The sequence below is a fragment of the Lampetra planeri genome, chromosome 2 (assembly GCF_965212315.1).
Source record: "Lampetra planeri chromosome 2, kcLamPlan1.2.h2, whole genome shotgun sequence".
Taxonomy (NCBI): Eukaryota; Metazoa; Chordata; class Hyperoartia; order Petromyzontiformes; family Petromyzontidae; genus Lampetra; species Lampetra planeri.
Window position 1 is genome coordinate 33,163,464 of NC_136108.1, and position 21,278 is coordinate 33,184,741.

The following is a 21,278-nucleotide window of genomic DNA, read 5'->3' on the forward strand; positions in this document are numbered from 1 at the left end:
TACAACTTCCAACTGAGGCACACATGTGTGTTTTTTCCTTTCAATAAGTAATGTTAATCACGATATTAATATTGCTAACGATTACGGTAACGATGGTTGTCAAAATCACACTTATTAATCAACATTTAACTTTGCAATGCAACAACACATTTACGAAATGTCAATGGAATGACATTACGTCATTACGAATCTATCCATATGACGTCACGATCAATCGAATAACATTTCAATGCTAAACTATTACGTATTTACCAAACTAAAGAATGACGTCAATGCCAAGCTAAAATGTAAAACGTGGTACCTGTACAATACAGTGCCGCATTACAACCTAAACGATGATGTCATTACACAGTTTAAAAATGACGTCAGCGTAAACCTGAGCGAAGCGGTCATGACGAAGGAAAGCAATGACGTCACCACAAGGTGGCGCGCAAACCAGGAAATGACGTCACCACGCCCCACTGCCTGACAGATTTGGCGGGAAATTTCCATCTTACGCCGTCGCCATCATCATCAGCACCACCACCACCTTTAACCGCGTCTATAACAACTTTACACAATCAGATATTCACGATAAATACCTCACAGAGCGACGAGAACGCACCCGGGGCTCCACGTGAACTCGTCACACACTGCCAGGTTGGTTAGCGGCGCGGTTGTCACTGCTGATGTTGAGACTGATGATGCTGAACAGGCGGGAGGAGATGAGTCTTCTGCCGTACTGTAGTTGTTGTTTGGTTATGATGAGTATTAGTATTGTTGTTGTGTCTCCAAGGTAGCTCGGGGTGGGGGGGGGGAAGGAGAGCCATGCTGCTGTCGACCGCGGGGAAGAAGTTGGAGGCGAACGTCGTGGGGTCTGGCGATGAGGAACAGCGGTACCCTCACGTGCTGCAGCTCTACTCGCGGCCGCCTCTCGGATCCGTCTCCCTCGTCGAGTTCGAAGCCCTCGCCGTCCAGAGACTGCGGCGTGAGGAGCTTCGCGATCATCGCCACGATCCATACGATCATAATCATCGTCGTGGTGATCGTGGCGGTGATAACGGTTGATTGACCATTAACACCACCACGATCACCACTCTGAACATCATCATCATCATCGTCGTCACTGATTGCCACTGCTTTCAAGATCATAATTACCACGATGATCACGATAATGGTCGTGTGGATGATAACCATTATCACGATCGTGGTATATTGATTGATCACGGGTGAGATCAATACCATTGTCATTATTGGGCTCAAAGCGACCGTGACATTTTTGGTGACACCACCACGAGTCCATGATCGTCACCACAATTAGTATCACCATGACGACTGCCACTGGGTTATCTGTGTGTTGTGGTAGTGGTGGGGGAAGGCATTGCCCGAGACGTCTCCTATTATGAAAAAATAAAAATAGGGTTTGCCATTTCTGGCAATAAAACAGCTGTTAATATTTAGATTTAAAGCTATTGTGACTGCTGGTATTTATATTATTGGTTCTTTTGGTAAAGTCACGTAGAAGGGAAATAATAAAATAATAAAAATATAAAACAATAAAAATTCTCACGACGTTTCGACTGCAACACAAGCAATCATCAGGTGTGACATCCACAGAAAGAAATTTTTCTTGCAAGAAAATTGATTATGATTGCTTGTGTTGCAGTCGAAACGTCGTGAGAATTTTTATTCTTTTATATTTTTATTATTTTAATATTTCCCATCTACGTGACTTTACCGAAATAACCAAGAATATAGGTGTTAATATGTTCAAACAGTTCTGTCAGAGCATGTCTGTTTGCATGTACGTGTGGTTAATGCAGACGTGATTCCTTGCAACAGATTTCTATTTGGTGTTTGAACATCTCAACGCTTGTTTTATTTCCAGAAAGGGTAAAACATTCTTATTTGTTAATACTTTGATACTGGTAAAAAGGTCCCACGTCTCCTATTATATACGCGTTGTTTTTGGCGTTATGTTGTTGACAACTGTTGAGGTTTTTTTCGCGTACGTGAAAAGATATCGACTTCTCTAACAGTACCAGAAGCCCCCACTAGATGGTACAGCTGCACCTCTCTTACCTGGAGCTGCATTCATGAACAAGGATATGCCTTTGAGTGAATTTCGATTGGAAAAGTAATTCGACTGTTACATTCATTACATATTTATCCAGGTGAGAACTCATTGGGACTACATTAAAATTTAACTTTCTTAAATTCTAAATGGAAGGACCATTTCCCTAAACATCACTGATTATATCGTTTTTTAATTTAAGGCAGTGTTATTGATAAATATGTAGATTTTTTTGTTCACTTCAGTAGACATAATCTAAATAATTGACAGCACTTTGCGAATGGACTACTGGATGAATGCCTCCCCATGCCATGTCAGCCATGGGAGATTTGATGATCCAGGCCAGATTTGGTTCGGATGTCACTCATTCATTGATATAATAGGCACCCTATACACTATCTGTTTAATGTTTGGTAACTCAATTGTAATTATACTACGATCGGTCTAATTAATCTTCTCCAACCGTCTTGCACGACAGGGACTTTATTTAACATTAATTTACGTGCGTTCAATAGGTATTAGTTTTTTTCTCTGATTTCTGTTGGCTTTGTTGTCACACTCCTTGGTTCTTTCGGTAAAGTCACGCAGGTAGAAAAATAAAAAATAATATATTACGACGTTTCGATCGCAACACAAGCGGTCGTCCTCAGGCGGAAGAAATAATAATCCAGCCGTGGTATTGCTGAACCAGCGAGAGAGCTGTTGCAACAAGGTTATATATGTGGCATATATATAGAGAAGTCGGTTATATATGTGGCATATATAACCTTGTAACAGCTCTCTCGCTGGTTCAGCAGTTCCACTGCTGGATTATTTTTTTCCGCCTGAGGACAACCGCTTGTGTTGCGATCGAAACGTCGTAATATATTTTTTATTTTTCTACCTACGTGACTTTTCCGAAAGAATCAAGGAGTATGGATTCCTGCAGTCACGAAAGCTTCAAATCAATATTTGTTTGTCGTACTTTATCTGTTCTAATTTTGTCTCTTTGGTGACCCAAGTCTCTTGCATATAAGACTATTCTGGTATCTTGAGTTCTCACCTGTGTTAAAAAAAAACTTGTACTTGATATTAACTGTGATTGGGAATTAAATTCAAGTCATTAGTTTCATAGTGCAGTTTGCCAATCCCCACACCAAACCTTCACCCACTCAAGTATAATAACGTGCTTTATTTTGTATGTTTTGCAACTTATATATGCACTGGAATTTAACTTGTTTTTTGGTAATATATATTCCATTATCAACTACCAAAAGAAGATGGACAAAGGCATTTTTTCTTGTGAAGACTTTGCATTTGTAGTGTTGTCAGGATGGATGATTCATCATATCGTATTTAATGAATAGTAAATTAATGCACTGTTTTTGCATTGGGTACATACAATGACGGTAACATGACTGCGTGGAATTTTTAGTTCTCAAGTCGGTGGAGCGGATCGGAGTTCTGTTCATGAGGGGCACTGAGAATTACGACAAGAAGCTGGAGGAGGAGCTGAAGAAATCAAAGTTTCCATACAGAGTGAGTACTTAGCACTTGGTCCTGCAGGCACAAGTATACGCAGACTTTTTTTTTTAAGTGGTGGCCTGGTCACTTAAATGGCTAAAGAAAGTAAAGTTTCAGCCCTCTAATTAATTGCTCACTTGCTCACGCCTGTACTGGAGGGTAACTCAATAAATATTCGGCCTATTCTACACTGGCAAGTTGTATTGGAAGAGGTGCAAGCACTCGCACTTAGCCCACCATACACGTCTCGCCGCTTGACTCACTGGGATGACCATTTTTTTTTACTTCTAGGTGGGCAGGGACTAGGGGATTTAAGAAACTCACCATTTGGTTAAACTGGCCGCACCTTGAGATTGAATAGAATTGCCCACCTCTGGATTACAAAGTCCAGTGTGCTAACCATTGCACCATGGCAGCTTCCCCTGTTTAATTTGTATCAATGGAAAATGTGTGTTTAATTAGCCAGGTTGTGCGGGAAGTTAATTACCACTGAGCTTGTACAGCTAGAATCCTGGTTTTGAGTCTGGGTTTCATCCATTTGGGATTAAACTGGGTTCTCAAATATAATGACCTGATGATCTCGGCCTCGTAACCAAGTCATTGTGGTCACTAGCGTAAAAAGCACACATAAATTTTGGATTTTCACTTAATTTGTTTTATTTTACCGCTGTGCATAAAAATGGTTTGACGTGATGAGCACCTTGAAGGTAACAAAATGTACGTCTCCTACTGTCGATAAATATATAAAAGGGACTTGAGAGAGTTCTGTATTATCACCTTGGACCATTCTCTGACTGAAGGTGATTCATTGTGAGCTGGGAGAGTACAGAATTGTAATCTGTCTACTAACACGTTACCATTAACATTATTGAAAACATTTTTGGGGGAAGAAAAGGAAGCCATAGCTTTGAAATTTTAATTCAAGTATATTAATGGTTTCAACAGTAAATTTGCTTTACCGTCACAATATGCAGGAGTTGTATTGTTTTTTTTACATATGATGTTTGATGTGCAGGATAGTATTACTTTAACAGAAGTTGATGACCAAGAACCAAGAAAAAGGGACCACATCTCCCACTTCATCCTTCGTCTTGCCTACTGTCAATCGTAAGAGCGCAGTGGTCCAGGTGTTATGTCCTGGAAGAAACACGCATCTTGCTGTTTATGACGTTACACATGCACAGTCGTAATCCATCGTCGTTCATTAGCGGTCCTAATTTATCGCTGAGGTTCAGAGCAATCCGTTGTATTTTGGAGTTATAAACTTCAACTCTGGAGTTATAAACTTCAAAATGTTTGTACTGTCATTGTTGCAATTTTTTAATTAACGCCCTAGGAATGACTTTAACGGTGCTTTATAAGTTGAAATAATGATTAATTATTATGGAGGCAGCAATATTTGTATTCATAGCCTCTTCATGTCACCCACCAATCAAACACACTTGTTAAATATTTTAACATGCTCATCTCCATCGCCAGTGTGATTTGTTTACGTTATTTAATGATTGATAAGTTAAAGTCTTTGATATATTTGTTGCATGTCTATTAACTTATCACTCTGTATTTCCAGCGCATCGCAGCAGTACTTAAATATTCTGTCTTTCCTGTGTTCACATATTTGGAGTCAATATTTACACATGTTTTAAAGTGATGCTTTGCACTACATTTAGCGACGCATTCCAGGCTTTTGTGCCCAAAAATCCTTTAACATGGTTCATCAAAGTTCACTGACCGCCGGTAAAATAAAAGTAAAAAAGCACTCTCACATATGTAGAATAATGTTACATTTTAAAAATCTACCAAAGTTTTTATAGTTATGGGAATTGGTGGGGATAGTATACTTAGATGTACAGTAATATTGACTTTGCATGAAAGTATGTTAATGTGTCTTCTTGATTCTTTCGGTAAAGTCACGTAGAATGGAAATAATAAAATAATAAAAATTAAACATAATAAAATAATTCTCACGACATTTCGACCACAATGCAAGCAGCCGTCCTCAGGTGAAGAACACGTCTGTCGAGAAGACAGAGTCTGAATGAAACAACCCCAGGCTTGGAGCGTCTATTTAAGCTGGGTTGGAGGGGGAAGAGCGCCTTGACAAAATAATTTGCATATCAAGAGGAATTTAGAATATTTATGGAAAATGCAGATATGGGTTTAGTACTACTTGTGAAATGCGTAGGAGGTGGGCGGGGTGTTTAAAGTCATTATGCCCGTGCATTATGCAGGATTAGCAGTATCAAAGGGAGCGGATAGGGGTAGCATTAATAAAGGGAAGGAATGTTAATAGTATGTAGCTGCAGTAACTAAACCACCACGTAAACAACTAAAGTATAAACTACATAGTATGTAAGCTGAGCTTATTGGAGAGTATATTTAGTATACTGATGATACTGGGTTTGTTTCATTCAGACTCTGTCTTCTCGACAGACCTGTTCTTCACCTGAGGACGGCTGCTTGCGTTGTGGCCGAAACGTCGTGAGAATTATTTTATTAAGTTTTATTTGTATTATTTTAATATTTCCATTCTACGTGACTTTACCGAAAGAACCAAGAAGATGAATCCCGGCAGTCACGAAAGCTTTAAATCGAAATTTATGTTAATGTGATTACCATATTGTGTTAATTAAATTACAGCTCATTATAAATGTAATCATAGCTTTGCTTTCATCTGCAACTACTTTGCACACAGACAGTATGAAGCCCACCCACACACTCAGCCACTCCAATTCAACCTAATTTGATTTTAATGTAATATTCTACATCCACGCTGCCTACATCTAAATATTGACGATGTTTATCCTTTTATGCAGATATTAATTTAAGGCCCCTTTTTGTTGTGCGCAATGGGAAACACGCTTGGTTTCATGTTGAGTAGCTGTAAATGAGAAATGAGCTCACCAATTGCACTTGAAAGCTCACAATATCTTTGTTGCTTTTTTTCTCCCTATTTCAGTTTTGTGGTTGGCATCGGGTCACAAGATGAACAGAAAATACATTTGTAACTCTTATCGTAAGCAGTGTACCACAGTTGCAGAGCCGCCTCATAAGATGACAATTTAGATTCATATAGAACAGTACAGCACCTACGTTTGAATCCAGGCATCCACCCATGATTTAACTGAATTCTTGAGTTGAGTAGTGACTTGTGGTCATAGCCCAGTCACCATTGATTACCCAAAAAAATCCCGTATAGAAAAATACGACATTGGAATGGTGCTGTACAGAACAGTACGACATTTGAATGCTGAGGAAATGGGGCATATTTATTTATTTTAAGGAGAGAAAGAGACCGTTATAGGCAGAGCAAAAAGGCTCTTGAGCCTGGACTACTTGAACAGGAGCAGGCAGTTGACAGCACACCTTCAAAAACATTGTTTTGTCACGTGTCACTTGAACTGAAAACTTTAGTTCTCGGCTGAAATAAGTTAAATTAAGTGAAAAACTAAAATCATTATTACGGGTTTTTTGGGTACTCAATGGTGACTGGGCTATGACCACAAGTCACTAACTCAACTCAAGAATTCAGTTAAATCATGGGTGGATGCCTGGATTCAGACGTAGGATATACGCATTTCTGGCAGCCCCATAGCATCGGTGGAGCTGGAGGGCGTCGAGCCAAAAATGTTGGTAAAATATTTAACACCGGTGGCAATTAAGCGATAGATGTGTTGTAACTTATACAAAGATGGTGAGAGCTAGAGCAGAATGAATGATAGCAGATTATATTGTTACTCATTCTGTGTAGCCGATCAGGATTCGTTTAATGTTTGTTTAACATTGACTGTGTGCCCCCCCCCCCCCACCACGCCCCTAGAGTTTTTGTATACCCTCTTTTTAAATACGGTCATGGTATAGGGCTGGTTTCGGGCTCAGTGCTGTTGACATGGTATGTGACACCTGAATCACATGGCCACCCAGAATGTGCGGCATTTTCATGTGAACGTAAATGTTTGATATTCTTGTGCGAGTCGGCACTCATGCTGGGCGGGTGTGTTCCGTTTCTGTTCCAGAGAAGATTTGCGGCGTTGGTTCATCCAGCAGGAGATGGACCTGTTTCGGTTCCGCTTTCTGCAGCAGATGTCCGAATCGGTCACCTCGTTCCTCAACCAAAACAACCTCACATATGAATCCGTGAGCAGTACAATATAAGACGATCGTACAATATGCTTTGCAATTGTCAAGCATCCCAGGACGCGATGCATCAGTGGGGGGAAACAATAGAGAATGAGGCTAGGGGGAGGTGGTGTGGGGGAGAAGAGGAGTTGACAATGGGGATACTAGGACATGGTAAATAATTGGGAGTACTGCTTATGGTGGAGGGACACACTCATATCCACACCATTCATTTAAATGTGTAAGTGTGCGACTTAGGAATGACTTTGAACATCAGGTGTTGACTCTGCAACGACTGTCGTCGTTTAAATAAAGAGGTCATCAATGGCATTCATAATTTCCTGATTAAATTACACTTAAGTGTCTCCCCTGACACTATGAGAAGCTGCAGACTGGGAAACACTCCACCCCTAGGTTTCTAAATACAACCACTCTTGGGTGAAGAAAGGAATGAATGATAGAAGACTTGACTGTGAAATGACCAGGGTTGTTGAAGCCCAGTGGTCGCCAGAGACATAATGTGAGGGAAACAGGCCCACCACATTGCTCATGTGACTTGGATTTGTACAAGACCGAGACAGGAGTGAGAGATGCTATTCTTCTCCCCCCTCTTTTCCGAACATAGATGGGCTCGCCCATCTGACCAACTGCCAAATCGCTGTCCGTGGTGCTGACGTTATGAAAAAAAAACGCCACTTTTTTAAAATTTTCTTGCTGTGGATTTCACACCTGATGATGATTGCTTGTGTTGCAGTCGAAATGTCGTGAGCATTTTATTTTTTATATTTTTATCATTTTATTATTTCCCTTCTACGTGACTACTGAAAGAACCAAGAATATCAGATGCTATACATTTACATTTTAAGCTTGTCACACCTAAATTATGCCTATGCATTTCATAAGGTAGAGTACAGTTTGTATTCAGATTGTTTTACAAACCTCAGATGGTCCCGACAAAAAAACTATCTGTCTTATAATAGTCGATTATTTAATTGTGATATTGCTAGTTATTTATCAGTAATATAAATATGAAATTTCTATGCAACTTGAAAACTATTAAAAGTGATATATATATATTGTTTATTTTGTTTGTCTTTGCATCTCATCCAGTTGTCTAAAGAGGAGATAAAAGAGCACGAACTTAAGCTGACCGCTTCCAGCTATGGGATGAGTCATCACAAAGTCAACGAGTCCACGTTTTACAAGGTGCAGTATGTCCTCGCCCATTGAATAAGTTACTTTACCTTGGCGGAGAGATTAAAATGTATTTTGGAGCATCTTTGCCATATTATCTAGAGGTAGCATAAACCAAATCTTGGTACAAGCAATATATCTAGGGGAATATTCGAACACTGTGTTTGTAAAATGGTTCAAGTTCTCATATTATGAGCCATGGTTTCAGAAGGGCCATTTTCAATCGTTATAATTTTGCATGTGTAATGTGAGGATATATCCGGGTCGCTGACGGATCACAAATCGTTACGATGATTGGCTCTGCCGGTCCTGGCCCATAGCGAATGGGGGGGAAGCCTAGGGGCGTGGCCCTGACGTAATGGGAAGGTGACATCTGTAAGTAGAGGATTGGTTCTGCTGGCTTTACCCACAGCCAATGGGGAGACGAGTCAGGGGCGTGGTCCCGGGAGCCTACGGTGGAGTCTGGAAGATTCCATAGAGGTTAACCAGGATTGGTGGAAAGGTACCACGTGACCCGGGTATTAAATAGGGGTGGAGACGAACAACACGTGGTCAGAACTGGAACGAACGGAGGAGGAGGTCACGCGGGAGTCCAGGCTGCCACGTGGCCGCGCGTGTCTCTCTCTCTCTATCCCTCTCACGCTGTCTGTCAGCAACGTGAAGGAGTGTTGTAAAGAAAGACAAATACAGACCGGATTCCAGAAGTCTCTTCCACGACCTTTATTACACATGTATAGGGTGCTTAAATGCCTCGTCATCTCAAACTACTTTACATCACATCTCATCTCAACCATTCGAAGGGCACCCCAATGGCAGCTATCCCTGTGTGGCACGGTGACGACACCGGCCTGCAAGTGGGCACTAGTCTGCCAGTCGGGGCAATTATTGCCACTTTAGCAGGTAATTTTTTGTTTTATTTTGGTAGATGTTGCACCATGACGATGGCACACAATGGCAAGCTCTTTTTGAATGACGTCACAAGGTCTTTAACATCCTCTGTAAAGCAGATGCCACATTGTATGGCTGATACGCCCGCGGTATTAACCAGGGTGGCCTGCCGGATTCAAACTGTGAACCTCTGCAACAAGCGATGAAAGTGCTCCTGCTGGGCTATGTCATGGCCCTATCATCATGTGTCTTTTGAGCAGGGTTCTTCCTTACAGAGGGCTGAAACGGATTTCCAAATACCTTTAGCGGGCCACATTTTAACACAGACCTCAGTGCCTTAAAATTAAAAGCCGTTTTTTTACAGGTAGTAATATTCCCCTCGAATCTGCATTCACTGCGGCTAAGATGCTCTAAGTAATGGATACAAATCGTACGCGGGCCGTTTCAAATTGGTAGGCCTCATGATTCTGTGGGCTGTGTGAAATTAAGTTGTGGGCCACAGACATCCCATCCTTGATTTATACTAAGCTGGGAAATCCAATTCTTAAAGTCATCAATTAATCTTCCAGTTAGCGGGTTGATTACTCGACTAATTGAATTACACAAATAGTTGTAAAAAAAGTCTCACCTTTTTTCCCACATGTAGGCTTGTTCATGTCACCAAAATAATCGGCTGTGTCACGCTGAGAGCGTGTTTCCTGCCTTTGGGAGGATTTTTTTTTACAGTTGCTGAGCACAGGCCCAAAACTCGAAGCGACCAACAACAAACTACTCTCAAAGTTGTAATCGATTCGAGTTAACGATTCTGGAATTCGGAAAGGTTACCAGAGATTGGGAAAAGAGACGATGGGCAGGAGTTTCTAAATTGGAGGAGTGTGATGGAAGAAGCGTCAAGAGAAGTGTCGTGACCTGACCTGTGGTGGTTGACCACAATATAGATGAGACGAAACATTCAATCTGCTAGACCGAGTACTCAACATGGGAATTGATGAGTGAAGTACATTGGAACAATTACCATGGTAGTATCAGTAGTAGAGTGATAAGGCGGTGACGAACTGCCGTTGAGCGAGCAACTGGAGTGAATCGGCGAGTGTTGGATCATCAATCAACCGACTGCTCTACGTTGAACTTGGACGCTTGTGAATGATGTACTGCTGCATGTGCAGGTGCCGTTCACGGATGCACTGGAACTGGTGCGGAGCCGGAAGGTGTTCGTGCGACGCGGGATCGCCTTCATTCCTCAGAGGGACCTGGTCACCATTGTACTCAATGACTTCCGCCAGAACCTGTCGCGGGCGCTGACCGTGAGTTGCGCAGAATTTCCGAAACATGCGCCTTGACCACTGAATCAGCAGTGTAATTTTAGTCACTTTTATTTTCAGTCATCGTCTCAGTTTTACTGATGGCAGCTCGTGGCGTGTTTGTCCAAACGTATTCGTTTGTGGATTTTATCGTCATTCTCTTAGTCTAGTCGATGAAATCTGTCCAGCATTTAATCCATTATTCGTTATTAAATGTTGGTGTGAGAGGCGTGCAGTTTCTCCTTCCCTAATATCAATCAGATCAGCCAATAAGTGAACGTGATCAACATTTTTTACGCACATTTACAGCCAATAACAATGTTTGGTCTTCCTTCGTGCACTGCTGTCTTTATTAGAATTATTTCATTCTGACTTGTTAATTACATCTCATCCTAAGTCACAATTTGGTATTTAGTCCGTAGTTGTCACATTGTCCTGCTTGATGATTGTCAGCTGCACATAGTTATCATTAACTAAAATAAAAAAAATACTCAATTGATGAATATTAGAATGACTTATTTCATGAACAATGTGTTCAGTGACCCAGATGCCGTTCGCCCATCCTGAGTGCTGACGGAAAAAATTGCTTGGAAAATAAATTGGCTGAAGACAAATCAGTATTTACCAGTTGATCTATTTACTTATTTTAATATTTATGTTTAATATTCTATGTATTTGGAGAATACTGAACATGTAATTCAGTACTAGACGTACAAATGTTTATTAATGCAAATTCGGAATTATGTTTTAAAATTCTTTGTGCCAAATGTACACCAGGGTGAATGTTACATTTTTTTACGATAAAAATGGGTCCTATCAGATGTGCTTCCAGCGCCTGTGGTAATGCTAGTTTAATACGTTATATTAATCGAAAAATTCCAATCTTGAATCAAAATTACATTTTTAGATCCAAATTGAATGACTTGTTTATATATTTTCACGTGACAAAGGTGATCGAGTGTAAGTGCTTATCCCCAGTGTTGGTCCCAGTTTGCTTATTATTTTGGTCACACTGTTTCATTCTTAGTAAAACTACAGATCTCACAATCTATGGGTCCAGCGCTCAGGTTATCAAGGTTAAGACAGGGACTGTGGATGCTTGCATCTGTTAAATAGATGTTGCAGCGTGTTGCAGTTTCCATTTAAGGCAGAAGGCAAAGACGCAATACTCGATGTTGTTAGCTGCATTTATTCGCAAAGGTCAAGCGCGTGTGTGTTTTTTTCAGGATTACAGGAAATTAGGAAGATAAATTACTTGAGGGCTACACAATTCCCTCATGTGGGACAATAGGCAGAGACTGATTATTTTTTCAAGGGAATTTCCCTAATGCTGGTATTTGAAAGGGCCAGTATTTTTTTTATATTAATAGTCAAATGGTGAAATCTATATCAAACACAGAGCTCTGTGGAACATCAGACTCCAGTAAATGTAATAAACCGGCACTGCTGAGATGCTCTGTTCAAATTAATCTTTCATCCGTTTGTGATAAAGCTTTGCTTCCTGAGTATAGCAAGGTGATAGTTATAGCCTGTTCCCCAGTCACTGTACAAAATTGTGATCATATAAAATGTGGATTTGTGGCTTATTTCAGCTGATGGCATCTCCGGGACTTTTGGTTCGATTACCATGCCATGTATGTTCGCAGGCAATATTAATGCTTTGCCACCTATTGTGGTTAAAGAGGCCTGCTGAATTAACTTGGCTAGTAGTTCTTTTTCGATTTAAAGCTTTCGTGACTGCAGGGATTCATATTCTTGGTTCTTTCGGTAAAGTCACGTAGAAGGGAAATAATTTTATTGTTTTATTTTTATTATTTTATTATTTCCCTTATACATGACTTTACCGAAAGAACCAAGAATATAGTAGTTATTTGTTGTTAATTTTCGGTGGTCATTACCTGACACTGCTCACTGTGAGTTTTCTGAATGGAATTGCAATTATCTTCTGACATGAAGGCAAACGTGCATTCGAAATACAATTGGAGAAAAATAACAACAAAATTGTAAGTTTAAAAACAAATTTACAACACGGAGCACATGAAGGTGTAACATTCTACGCATCGTGATTGGAAATTGGGTGATGCGTTTAGAAGTATGAGACTACGAGTTTGTAGCCCCTGACATGAGGGGCGGAATGGGCGGTCCAGGCGAGTTCAGGGCTGCAGGTGATGCCGTCCTCTCTGCTGTGCCTCAGATAACAGCACGACTCCTGCCCTCCGTGCAGGAAGATGAGCGACTGCAGCCTCTTCTCACCCACCTGAGGTATGCTGGCACATCCGGTTGCCTTCCACACTGGTAGCTGAACACATCCAGGTGTCCTCTGCACAAGTGACCGACACATTTGGGTGTCTTACACAGGTCAACTACTGTGCCCTCTAAATTCCTGGCTAATTCAGGGGTAGTAGCTTGCACCAGTATATACATTTTTGAAACCAAACCCTGTTGCTTTGATGAAGACTAAAATTATCCCATTTACAGCTTGCAATGTTATTTGTTTTACTTCTCATTTACAAATATTTTTTGAACACTAATACAAGAAAGGTTTAAAAACACCACTGAAAATCACAAGCAAATCTAGAAATGCAAAATATAGTTCTACAGTGGTTACTGAACCGTAGAGTACCAAACTGACTGCTTAATGTGTGATGCTTCAGAGCAGTTGTTGTAGATGCAGCCATTAATAAATCAGAATTCCTTTGTACGCCGTTCAGTTTTGAGCTTCGGGAGTGTGACACGGTATATCCGCCTCAGGTTTCTGCTAATGTCTCCTTGCCAGAAATTGTTCTTACCAGAAATGTTTTCAGGATTACTTTAATTACTGATTTGCTTGAGAAGAAACCATATATTATATATTAACGCAAGAGTAAATCCAGTGAAAAGATGTCTTGATTAAGTGGTTGTTCTGCATTGGCAAAATGTCAAATCTTACTCTCAATATTTGACCACAACTCGTGCGATTGTTTTTTTGTTTTTCTTTAGCCAGTTCACACGATATTTACATTAAGTGATTGTGATGTTCGATGGAAGCGTGCCTCAGCAAAGCCCTCTGGTCTCTTACTATGCAGTGTGAGCCAGGCACACATGACTGCGCACATGATTGTGCTTGCACAGATATATGTTCATATGCCCTAGTGTGTGTGTGAACCATTATGATAAGGCCTTAACGTGCACACAGCCTGGCACAAGCGAATGGCGGTTGTTGTCATTATGATAGCTCTTGTGCTGTAAGAATGGCAGAGTACCCAATGCACTTACTTGGCAAATGTGTTCATGTCCGATTGTGTTCTGCAGCAAGTCCTACATAGGTCAGGATTACAGTGCACCAAAGCATGCTGGGCAAATCTCTCTGGATCAATTAGACTCTGTAAGTAAAGCATCTTCCATACATGTAAATGCCCACAGCATTTTGATAATGTAATTGTTTTATTAATTTTATTTTCACGTGTCGTTCATTGCACAATGCAAGTCCAGTGTACTAACCATTTTACCACATTGTGTGAGGGGAAATTATAATTATGATGACAGTCGTGTAGCGCCGTAACATGGCAAGCCATTGCAAGGGCGCTGAAGTAATCGATGATGGTGACGATGTCTGTTTCCGCTTCTGTCTCCGGCGGCGCCACGTTTGCAGCACGCGGCGCGCTCCTTCCCGCTGTGCATGCGCCAGGTGCACTCCGCGCTGCGGGAGCACCACCACCTGCGGCACGGAGGGCGCATGCAGTACGGCCTCTACCTCAAGGGCATTGGCCTCACCCTGCAGCAGTCCCTCGACTTCTGGAGGGCCGAGTTCGCGCTGGGTGTGGGCGCTGACAAGGTATGATGACCGTAGAGTGAGCGACTTCCTTGCCGTAAAAAAAATAATCTCGGCAAGGAATGCGCACTTGTTCGTTTGTGTGGCAGTTAATGTTTTCCTTAAAGAAAAATCGCACGAGAAATGTTAAATGTGGCGAACGAGAGTACAAATTGGCAGTTAGATTTGCTCTTTAAGCTGTCAAATAAAATTTAGTTAAAGATTTAAGATGATGAAGTGTGACTACGTGGTAACGAGTAGAATGCAATACAGCAAAATACATGCACCCATATCTGTACTTTTACCAGCCTGCGTTGACCAGCGTGGTGAATCTTGGTCCAGTATCCCTTCCACAATGCACACAGCGTGTGGAAGCTCTCATCCAGCAGTGCGTTGACAAAGGCTATGTTATGACGGTAATGTTATTCGGAACTTGTGAATGCAAATAACCTTTTTTTTTATTTGCCTCATTGTTTTGCCGACTTCCCAATCATGGTTTTTTTAGTTTGACAAGTCATACGCTTACAACGTCAGGCACAACTACGGCAAGGAGGGAAAGCGCACAGACTACACTCCTTACAGCTGCATGAAGATCATCATGACCAACACGCCAGCACAGGGTGACCACCACGGTGAGGAGGAGGAGTTGTTTAAATTTTTATGAACACGTCAGCCTGGAAATAACACTCGCTTCAAGAATTGGACATGCATTCGCTGACACTTTAACTTGCGTTGCACAAAATTGCAAATGATGTACCCTCTCGTTGGAACAGAGATGTTCTCTCACGCAACGTTTCTTTATCAAGACATCGCATCGTCACACACATTAATATAAATTCTAAAGACACTTACTCAACTTCATGAACCGCAACTTAAATAGTAACCTTATTTTTCACAAAAGGCACCCTCACTGCAGTGTGCGGTGGAGCGGAGACGACGAACATCATCCTGGCATTTGACACGAGAGAGGGCACGTCACATGACCTTGCCGCCACACGCTGTCAGCTGGCTGCTGCTGCTACTACTGCTGCCACCACCACGTCTATGCTTGAATGTTGAGATTTGGCTTGAGTGAAGAGTGAATGTGTCAGTGCTCAGTGATGGCTATTATTTATTAAAAGTTATTGACGTGAGGGTTCTAATTTGCAGGTTGTCCTTTCCGTCATACGGAGCCGGAACTTCTCAAGATGAAACTCCTGGCGTATAAAGTGCCTTCAGCAGACATTAGCCAAGTGAGTTGCATGTACATTATTAGAGGGTTCATTATACTGCATTCTTTTAACTCTAAAATATTCATAAGAGTTTTAGGCTGATGTTGGAAATGAGGATGTTAGATGAATTGCATTTCTCTCTCGTGTTAATTTCATTACGTTTTCCTTCATTGTGATGTATTCTGCTCTCATCTGTACGTCAGTCCTTGTTGAACACCATCGAGCATTTAAAATTCTCTTTCTTCCTCTCGGTCTTTTACCAAGGAATATTCCCTCAATTACTACCTTCCTCTGCATATTGAAACGTAAGGGATTGCATTTGAATGGTAGTGTAAAGCATGTACGGCAAACCCTTGATTACCTGTGGTAATGGGAGCAGGAGGTGGAAGAGTGTCCTGGATCATACAAAATACAAAGAATGCACAACATGTTAAACAGGATATAGAACTTATCTATTGTGTATTTATGTAGAATGTTGATGAAAATGTTTACTTATTTGCCGACATTTGTACTCTTGTGGACACTTGAGCCACTGACCTTCCGCAAATAATGAGAAGTTAATCATTAAACGTGTTTAGATATACATACATTCTGCAAGCACAGTTAATTCGCTCATGGCCGATCGGGAATTAACTGCATAAAGCATGCATGCAGACATGGCCACATCTCGTGTGTTACGAAACAAATTTTACTCAATACATATTAAGATCAACGGGTTCCCATTCTCAGCGTTTTAATCACAGCTTCTAAGCATACTTTTGTGCACCTATGGTAACATTTAAAGGTGTGGAAATGATTGCATTGCATCGATGGTGTGCTGGCATATGGGGGGAGGGGCTGGTGGTGAGTTGAGCGCTGCGGCAGTACAGTAGCGGGCGGCTTGCGACAAGGCTCTGCACGTCCCCGCTTCGATTTTCTGTCACGAAAGATGAACGGTGAAGGGAATGAAAGTTTAGTTAGGCCCTTTGTTACTGAGCGGCGTAACGATTGCTCGGGGAAGAGGGATGTGGTGTCGGGCAGAAAATCCCGAATTGTTGTGGTCGTGTGGTATCGTCACCATCGATCTGACACTGAAAGATCGACAGGAAGCAGAGAAAAGAAAAAAAAATCTGTAATTGCTAAGTCGAGAGCTTTAAGAAATTTCATTACCAAGTTTGCTATTTTTACCCCAAGGCTTGTGCAAAATTTGTTAAGGTGTGACCACACTTAGGAACAGCCCGGATGGATTTGTGTCATAATTATAGTCAAGCATAGCACTCCATCTTCGATGCATATAGTATGTTAACGAGTCGCATTCACATAGACAATGATGGTACAGTTATGGGTTGTTGTGTTATTGGTTTGATTGTTACACGATGGTAGATGTTTTGCACAGTCTGCTGATGAACGAATTGTACTGTGGAACGAGTGGTTTTCCAGTTCAAATATAACCACAAATGCTTTATAACCTGTGTTGAGAAAAAAATCTAAAGCACAGCCTGCAAATCCATACTGGCTTAACCAATTCCATGACTTTGCAACAATAAGCCATTGTGTACCGTGCCATTCCGTGATAGATTGGGAGAATTTTACACAGTCATTAAGCAACTGCAGTATAAAAAAAACGTGAAAGGTGCATCCTGAAGTTACTTAGTCATGTCAGTGTTGTAGGAAGGGCCTCCCCCAGAAGGAGCTCCAGAGAGCTCTTCTAGAGGGTACTTGGGTCTACTCTGCCATGCCAGCTGGACGTCTTGTGAAGTGCCCACAGTTTAAAGTTCAACACGCAACCTGCAGATTGACTTAACTGTTGGGTGGACAGGGGCGGCGAGATTTAATAAACTCGCCTATTGTTTTGACCGCTGTACCGGGAGATCGAACCGGTGACCTGGATTGCCGTGGCGTTAACCTTCACGCCACGTCGACATCCCACGCTACGGTTATTGTCACTTCCCAAACACTCGCCGCAGCCTTGTGGGCCAAACATCCGCAAGACGACACTTGGTGCGTGGTCGATGATGGGAATTTGCGAAGAGGTAGAGACGGCAGTGCGGGAGGTGGGGGGGCGGCCTCTGGGAGCCACTGCCACACCACACGGCTGCTCCTAAATTATGCATAGGGGCGGGTGAGCAGGCGGGAGCACGGGCGTGCAAAGACTGTGGCGGTCGATCAATGCTTCCCCGATTGGAACGTCTGGCGGCTTGAGGACTCCCGTGTAAGCAGCTGTTTTTGAAAGCGGGGGGAGGGAGAGGTCGTCCTATTTGCCGATCGTGGCATTTTCCTTTGCAGGCGAGTCAATTTTAATTGTGCCCTCAGGATACTGGGTTCCCAATAGTAATTTTAAGCATTTACAAAATGTTATCTTAAAATAACTGCAGCTTTCGTCAGCATATATATTTTTATGGTGCTGTTGCCCGATAGTATTTTAGTGTATATTATGTCTTGCCCAGTTCATCGTGTGTATTTGTTTTGGACAGACATGTAGTAATTATTAATCGCCAATATTTATGCCTAGATTTTGGATCTGGTTAAAGGAATGCATTATCAGCTGGCCTGCCAAAAGTACTTTGAAGTTACGCACAAGGTAAGCTTTGTTTTCCAAATTACTCTCCAAGAATATTAGCAACATCAGTCTTCAAACACATTAAATATGCCGAGCTGCCATAATTATATAAGATGTAAAGAAAACTCATGTGTTCCTGGTGGAACTCTATGGATCAAAGTACGTATATAAGCAGGCGGCACTGTTCTGTGTATCCACATAAATAAAACATCCTATTCCTCTGGCCTATTGGCTTTTCAGATTAATATCCAGCAGTATTTGTCGTGCAGCGTTTGCTTGTTTAAATAAATTGCTTCGAGTGTGCTTGCTTAAACAAATGTTGTTGGATAACATTGGTCTGGAGGGCCAATGGGCCAGTCAACTAAAATGTTTTTTTATTGACATGTGTCAACAGAGTTCTGCTTATATATGCATTTTCCCATGGCTTGTTCGTTTAAAACAAAAACTATATATACTATTTTATTTTTCAGGTAAAGCCCACTGAGCTATTGTTCTTTTTAAATCCTTTATATTAAGTTCGCTTGCTTGCTTGCGCGCTTACGACCGTGCAAATCTTTCGATCGTTTTTAACCCACTTCCCGTGATCCAATCGAGCTGACATTTTGCACACAGACTCGTTGTGCGTGACAATTTATTTTCATGAAAATTTTTTTCCAAAATTTTACACTTTTTAGGATTTAAAAAATTATATTTAATTACCAATTGCTTAATGGTGGCAGGCAATCATCTGACCCATAGGTGGCAGCCATCTCAAGCCAAAGGACGAGAGGACTCTAGCCACCACGCATATAAAGGATTTATAGTAAAAAACTTTGTTTTTACGGGTTAATTTTTTAGAAGTGACCTGGCCACAAATGATTGCTCAACGAAGTGGATTATGTGGACATTTATAGCAGCCAAATATTCTTAAATGCATGTTTCTCAAAGTGGAGGGAAAAACCAGATGACCCGGAGAAAAATCCACTAAAACCACGGGGAGAGAGACATGCAAACTCCAAATATACAGCAAGTGTCAGGGCTGGGATCGAACCCACCACCTCCTGTATATGAGGCGAGGGAGATGACATCTCTCCTCCGACATTTTGGCTTTAATGTTAAACCCTGGGCTGTTATTCAGTGCTTTTAAATTTAACACGTGGCAACCCCGTGTGTGTGCGCCTCCTCGACAAGGTGGAGGACACGAGCTTTGCCCTCAACCACCCAAACGAGTACTTTGAGGAGAGCGTGCGCCTCCTGTCGGGAGGCCGCCAGGCCAAGAAGGAGGCCGACGGCCTGGGCCGGTGGGACACATTGGCCTCCTCGGGTTCCACTCAAGCCTCACAGGGTGGCAGCAGCAGCAGCCAGCACCTCCCGCAAGCACCACCACCCAGCAGCAAGCAGCGGCCAAAGGCTGACGCTCCGGTCAAGAAGGAACTGGCCGAGTTGGCCAACGAGCTCATGGAGGGCCTGGACTCGGAGGACTTCCTTGATGACTTCATGTGATGGCAAAGGAGGGCTTGGTGAGGTGAGGGTGGAGGCCCTGGCAGTGTCTTGTGGTAAAGGAGAACACGCGAGCAAATGACAACACGAAGGGCTCGATAGGTTGTGGAAATTTTACAGTGGTCATGACGTTTTGGCTTTGACTTAAACCCTGGGATGTATTCGGTGCTTTTTAATGTTGTGCTTTGATGTGTTTTATTCATGAACGTGTGAATTGTTAGGTGAATGTGTAACGTGTAATTTTTTATCAAATCTAAACGAGTCCGCGTGTTTGTTTTGTAAATTAAATAACTTAAAAATAAAGATTACCCGTTTGTATTGTTATTCAGTCGGTTGCATTTATTGCATTTGTCGTCTAGTTGCCAACATTTTACGATGCTGTCTCTGTTCAGTGTATGGTAAAGAAAGTGCAGGAATAACCTTTACGGCGCGTGCTACTCTAATGCGTTTGGGAGGGAAGACCCTAAGTCATCAGCGTTGGCGACGTGCAGAGGTGTTTTGTGCGGGAGTGCTGCAATAAACCACAGTTATCGAGCGACCGGTATAAATGTGGAGATAAAGGAATCGCACACCCGCAGTAAAAGTGCGGCGGCCTATGCTCGTAATGTGTCCGTTTGCCGTGTTTTAGTGCCGAGCGGCTAAGTTGGCACAGGTGGTGCATTTTCCAGTCATCTCTGTTCACTGAAAACACCTGGGTCTGTCCCTTGACCTGCCAGGGATTTTTTCGAAACCTCACGTCTCCTCAACATGCATCGAGCCTGGCACAAACACTGTGGTGGCATCCCCATCACGAGCAGTGACTGGCGGCTGTTTTCCATATGCTGGGTTGAGCTGTTGCTGATTGTTGACGAATTCTCTTCACACGACAGTTGCGTTTGAGCCATCATGATTTGGGGTGCCAGGCAATTGACACCACGATGCAGATTGAGTGTCTTTGAGGGGAAAGAAAATCCTGTTAGCTCTCGTGCCACCACTGGGTGGCAATAGGGCACTGCAAGTGCACAGGTGTGATGGACCATAAACCTAATTTCTTGTCTTCTTGGTTCTTTCGGTAAAGTGACGTAGAAGGGAAATAATAAAATAAGAAAAATGAAACAATATAATATATAACAATATTTTATTATGTTTTATTTTTATTATTTTTATTGTTTCCATTCTACGAGACTTTACCGAAAGAACCAAGAAGATGAATCCCTGCAGT

At 42.0% G+C, this 21,278-nt stretch overlaps 1 protein-coding gene across 1 annotated transcript; it reads left to right on the plus strand.

Annotated features, from left to right (window-relative positions):
- Nucleotides 1-467: 467 nt before the first annotated feature.
- Nucleotides 468-20,401, plus strand: PRIM2 (DNA primase subunit 2). The gene is made up of 14 exons (XM_078613656.1): nt 468-639; nt 776-967; nt 3,468-3,571; nt 4,572-4,663; nt 7,573-7,693; nt 8,786-8,881; nt 10,924-11,061; nt 13,253-13,320; nt 14,350-14,422; nt 14,690-14,872; nt 15,354-15,480; nt 15,998-16,080; nt 18,551-18,619; nt 19,769-20,401. The coding sequence occupies exons 2-14, from the start codon at nt 808-810 to the stop codon at nt 20,078-20,080; spliced, it is 1,626 nt and encodes a 541-aa protein (XP_078469782.1). The 5' UTR covers nt 468-639; nt 776-807; the 3' UTR covers nt 20,081-20,401.
- Nucleotides 20,402-21,278: the final 877 nt, after the last annotated feature.

Excerpts from the sequence above, each read along its gene's own strand:
- PRIM2 (XM_078613656.1), top strand. The coding sequence starts at position 808 with ATGCTGCTGTCGACCGCGGGGAAGAAGTTGGAGGCGAACGTCGTGGGG. Across the intron at positions 11,062-13,252 it reads ACCTGTCGCGGGCGCTGACC|ATAACAGCACGACTCCTGCC; the intron begins GTGAGTTGCGCA and ends GCTGTGCCTCAG. Across the intron at positions 15,481-15,997 it reads AGCACAGGGTGACCACCACG|GTTGTCCTTTCCGTCATACG; the intron begins GTGAGGAGGAGG and ends TCTAATTTGCAG.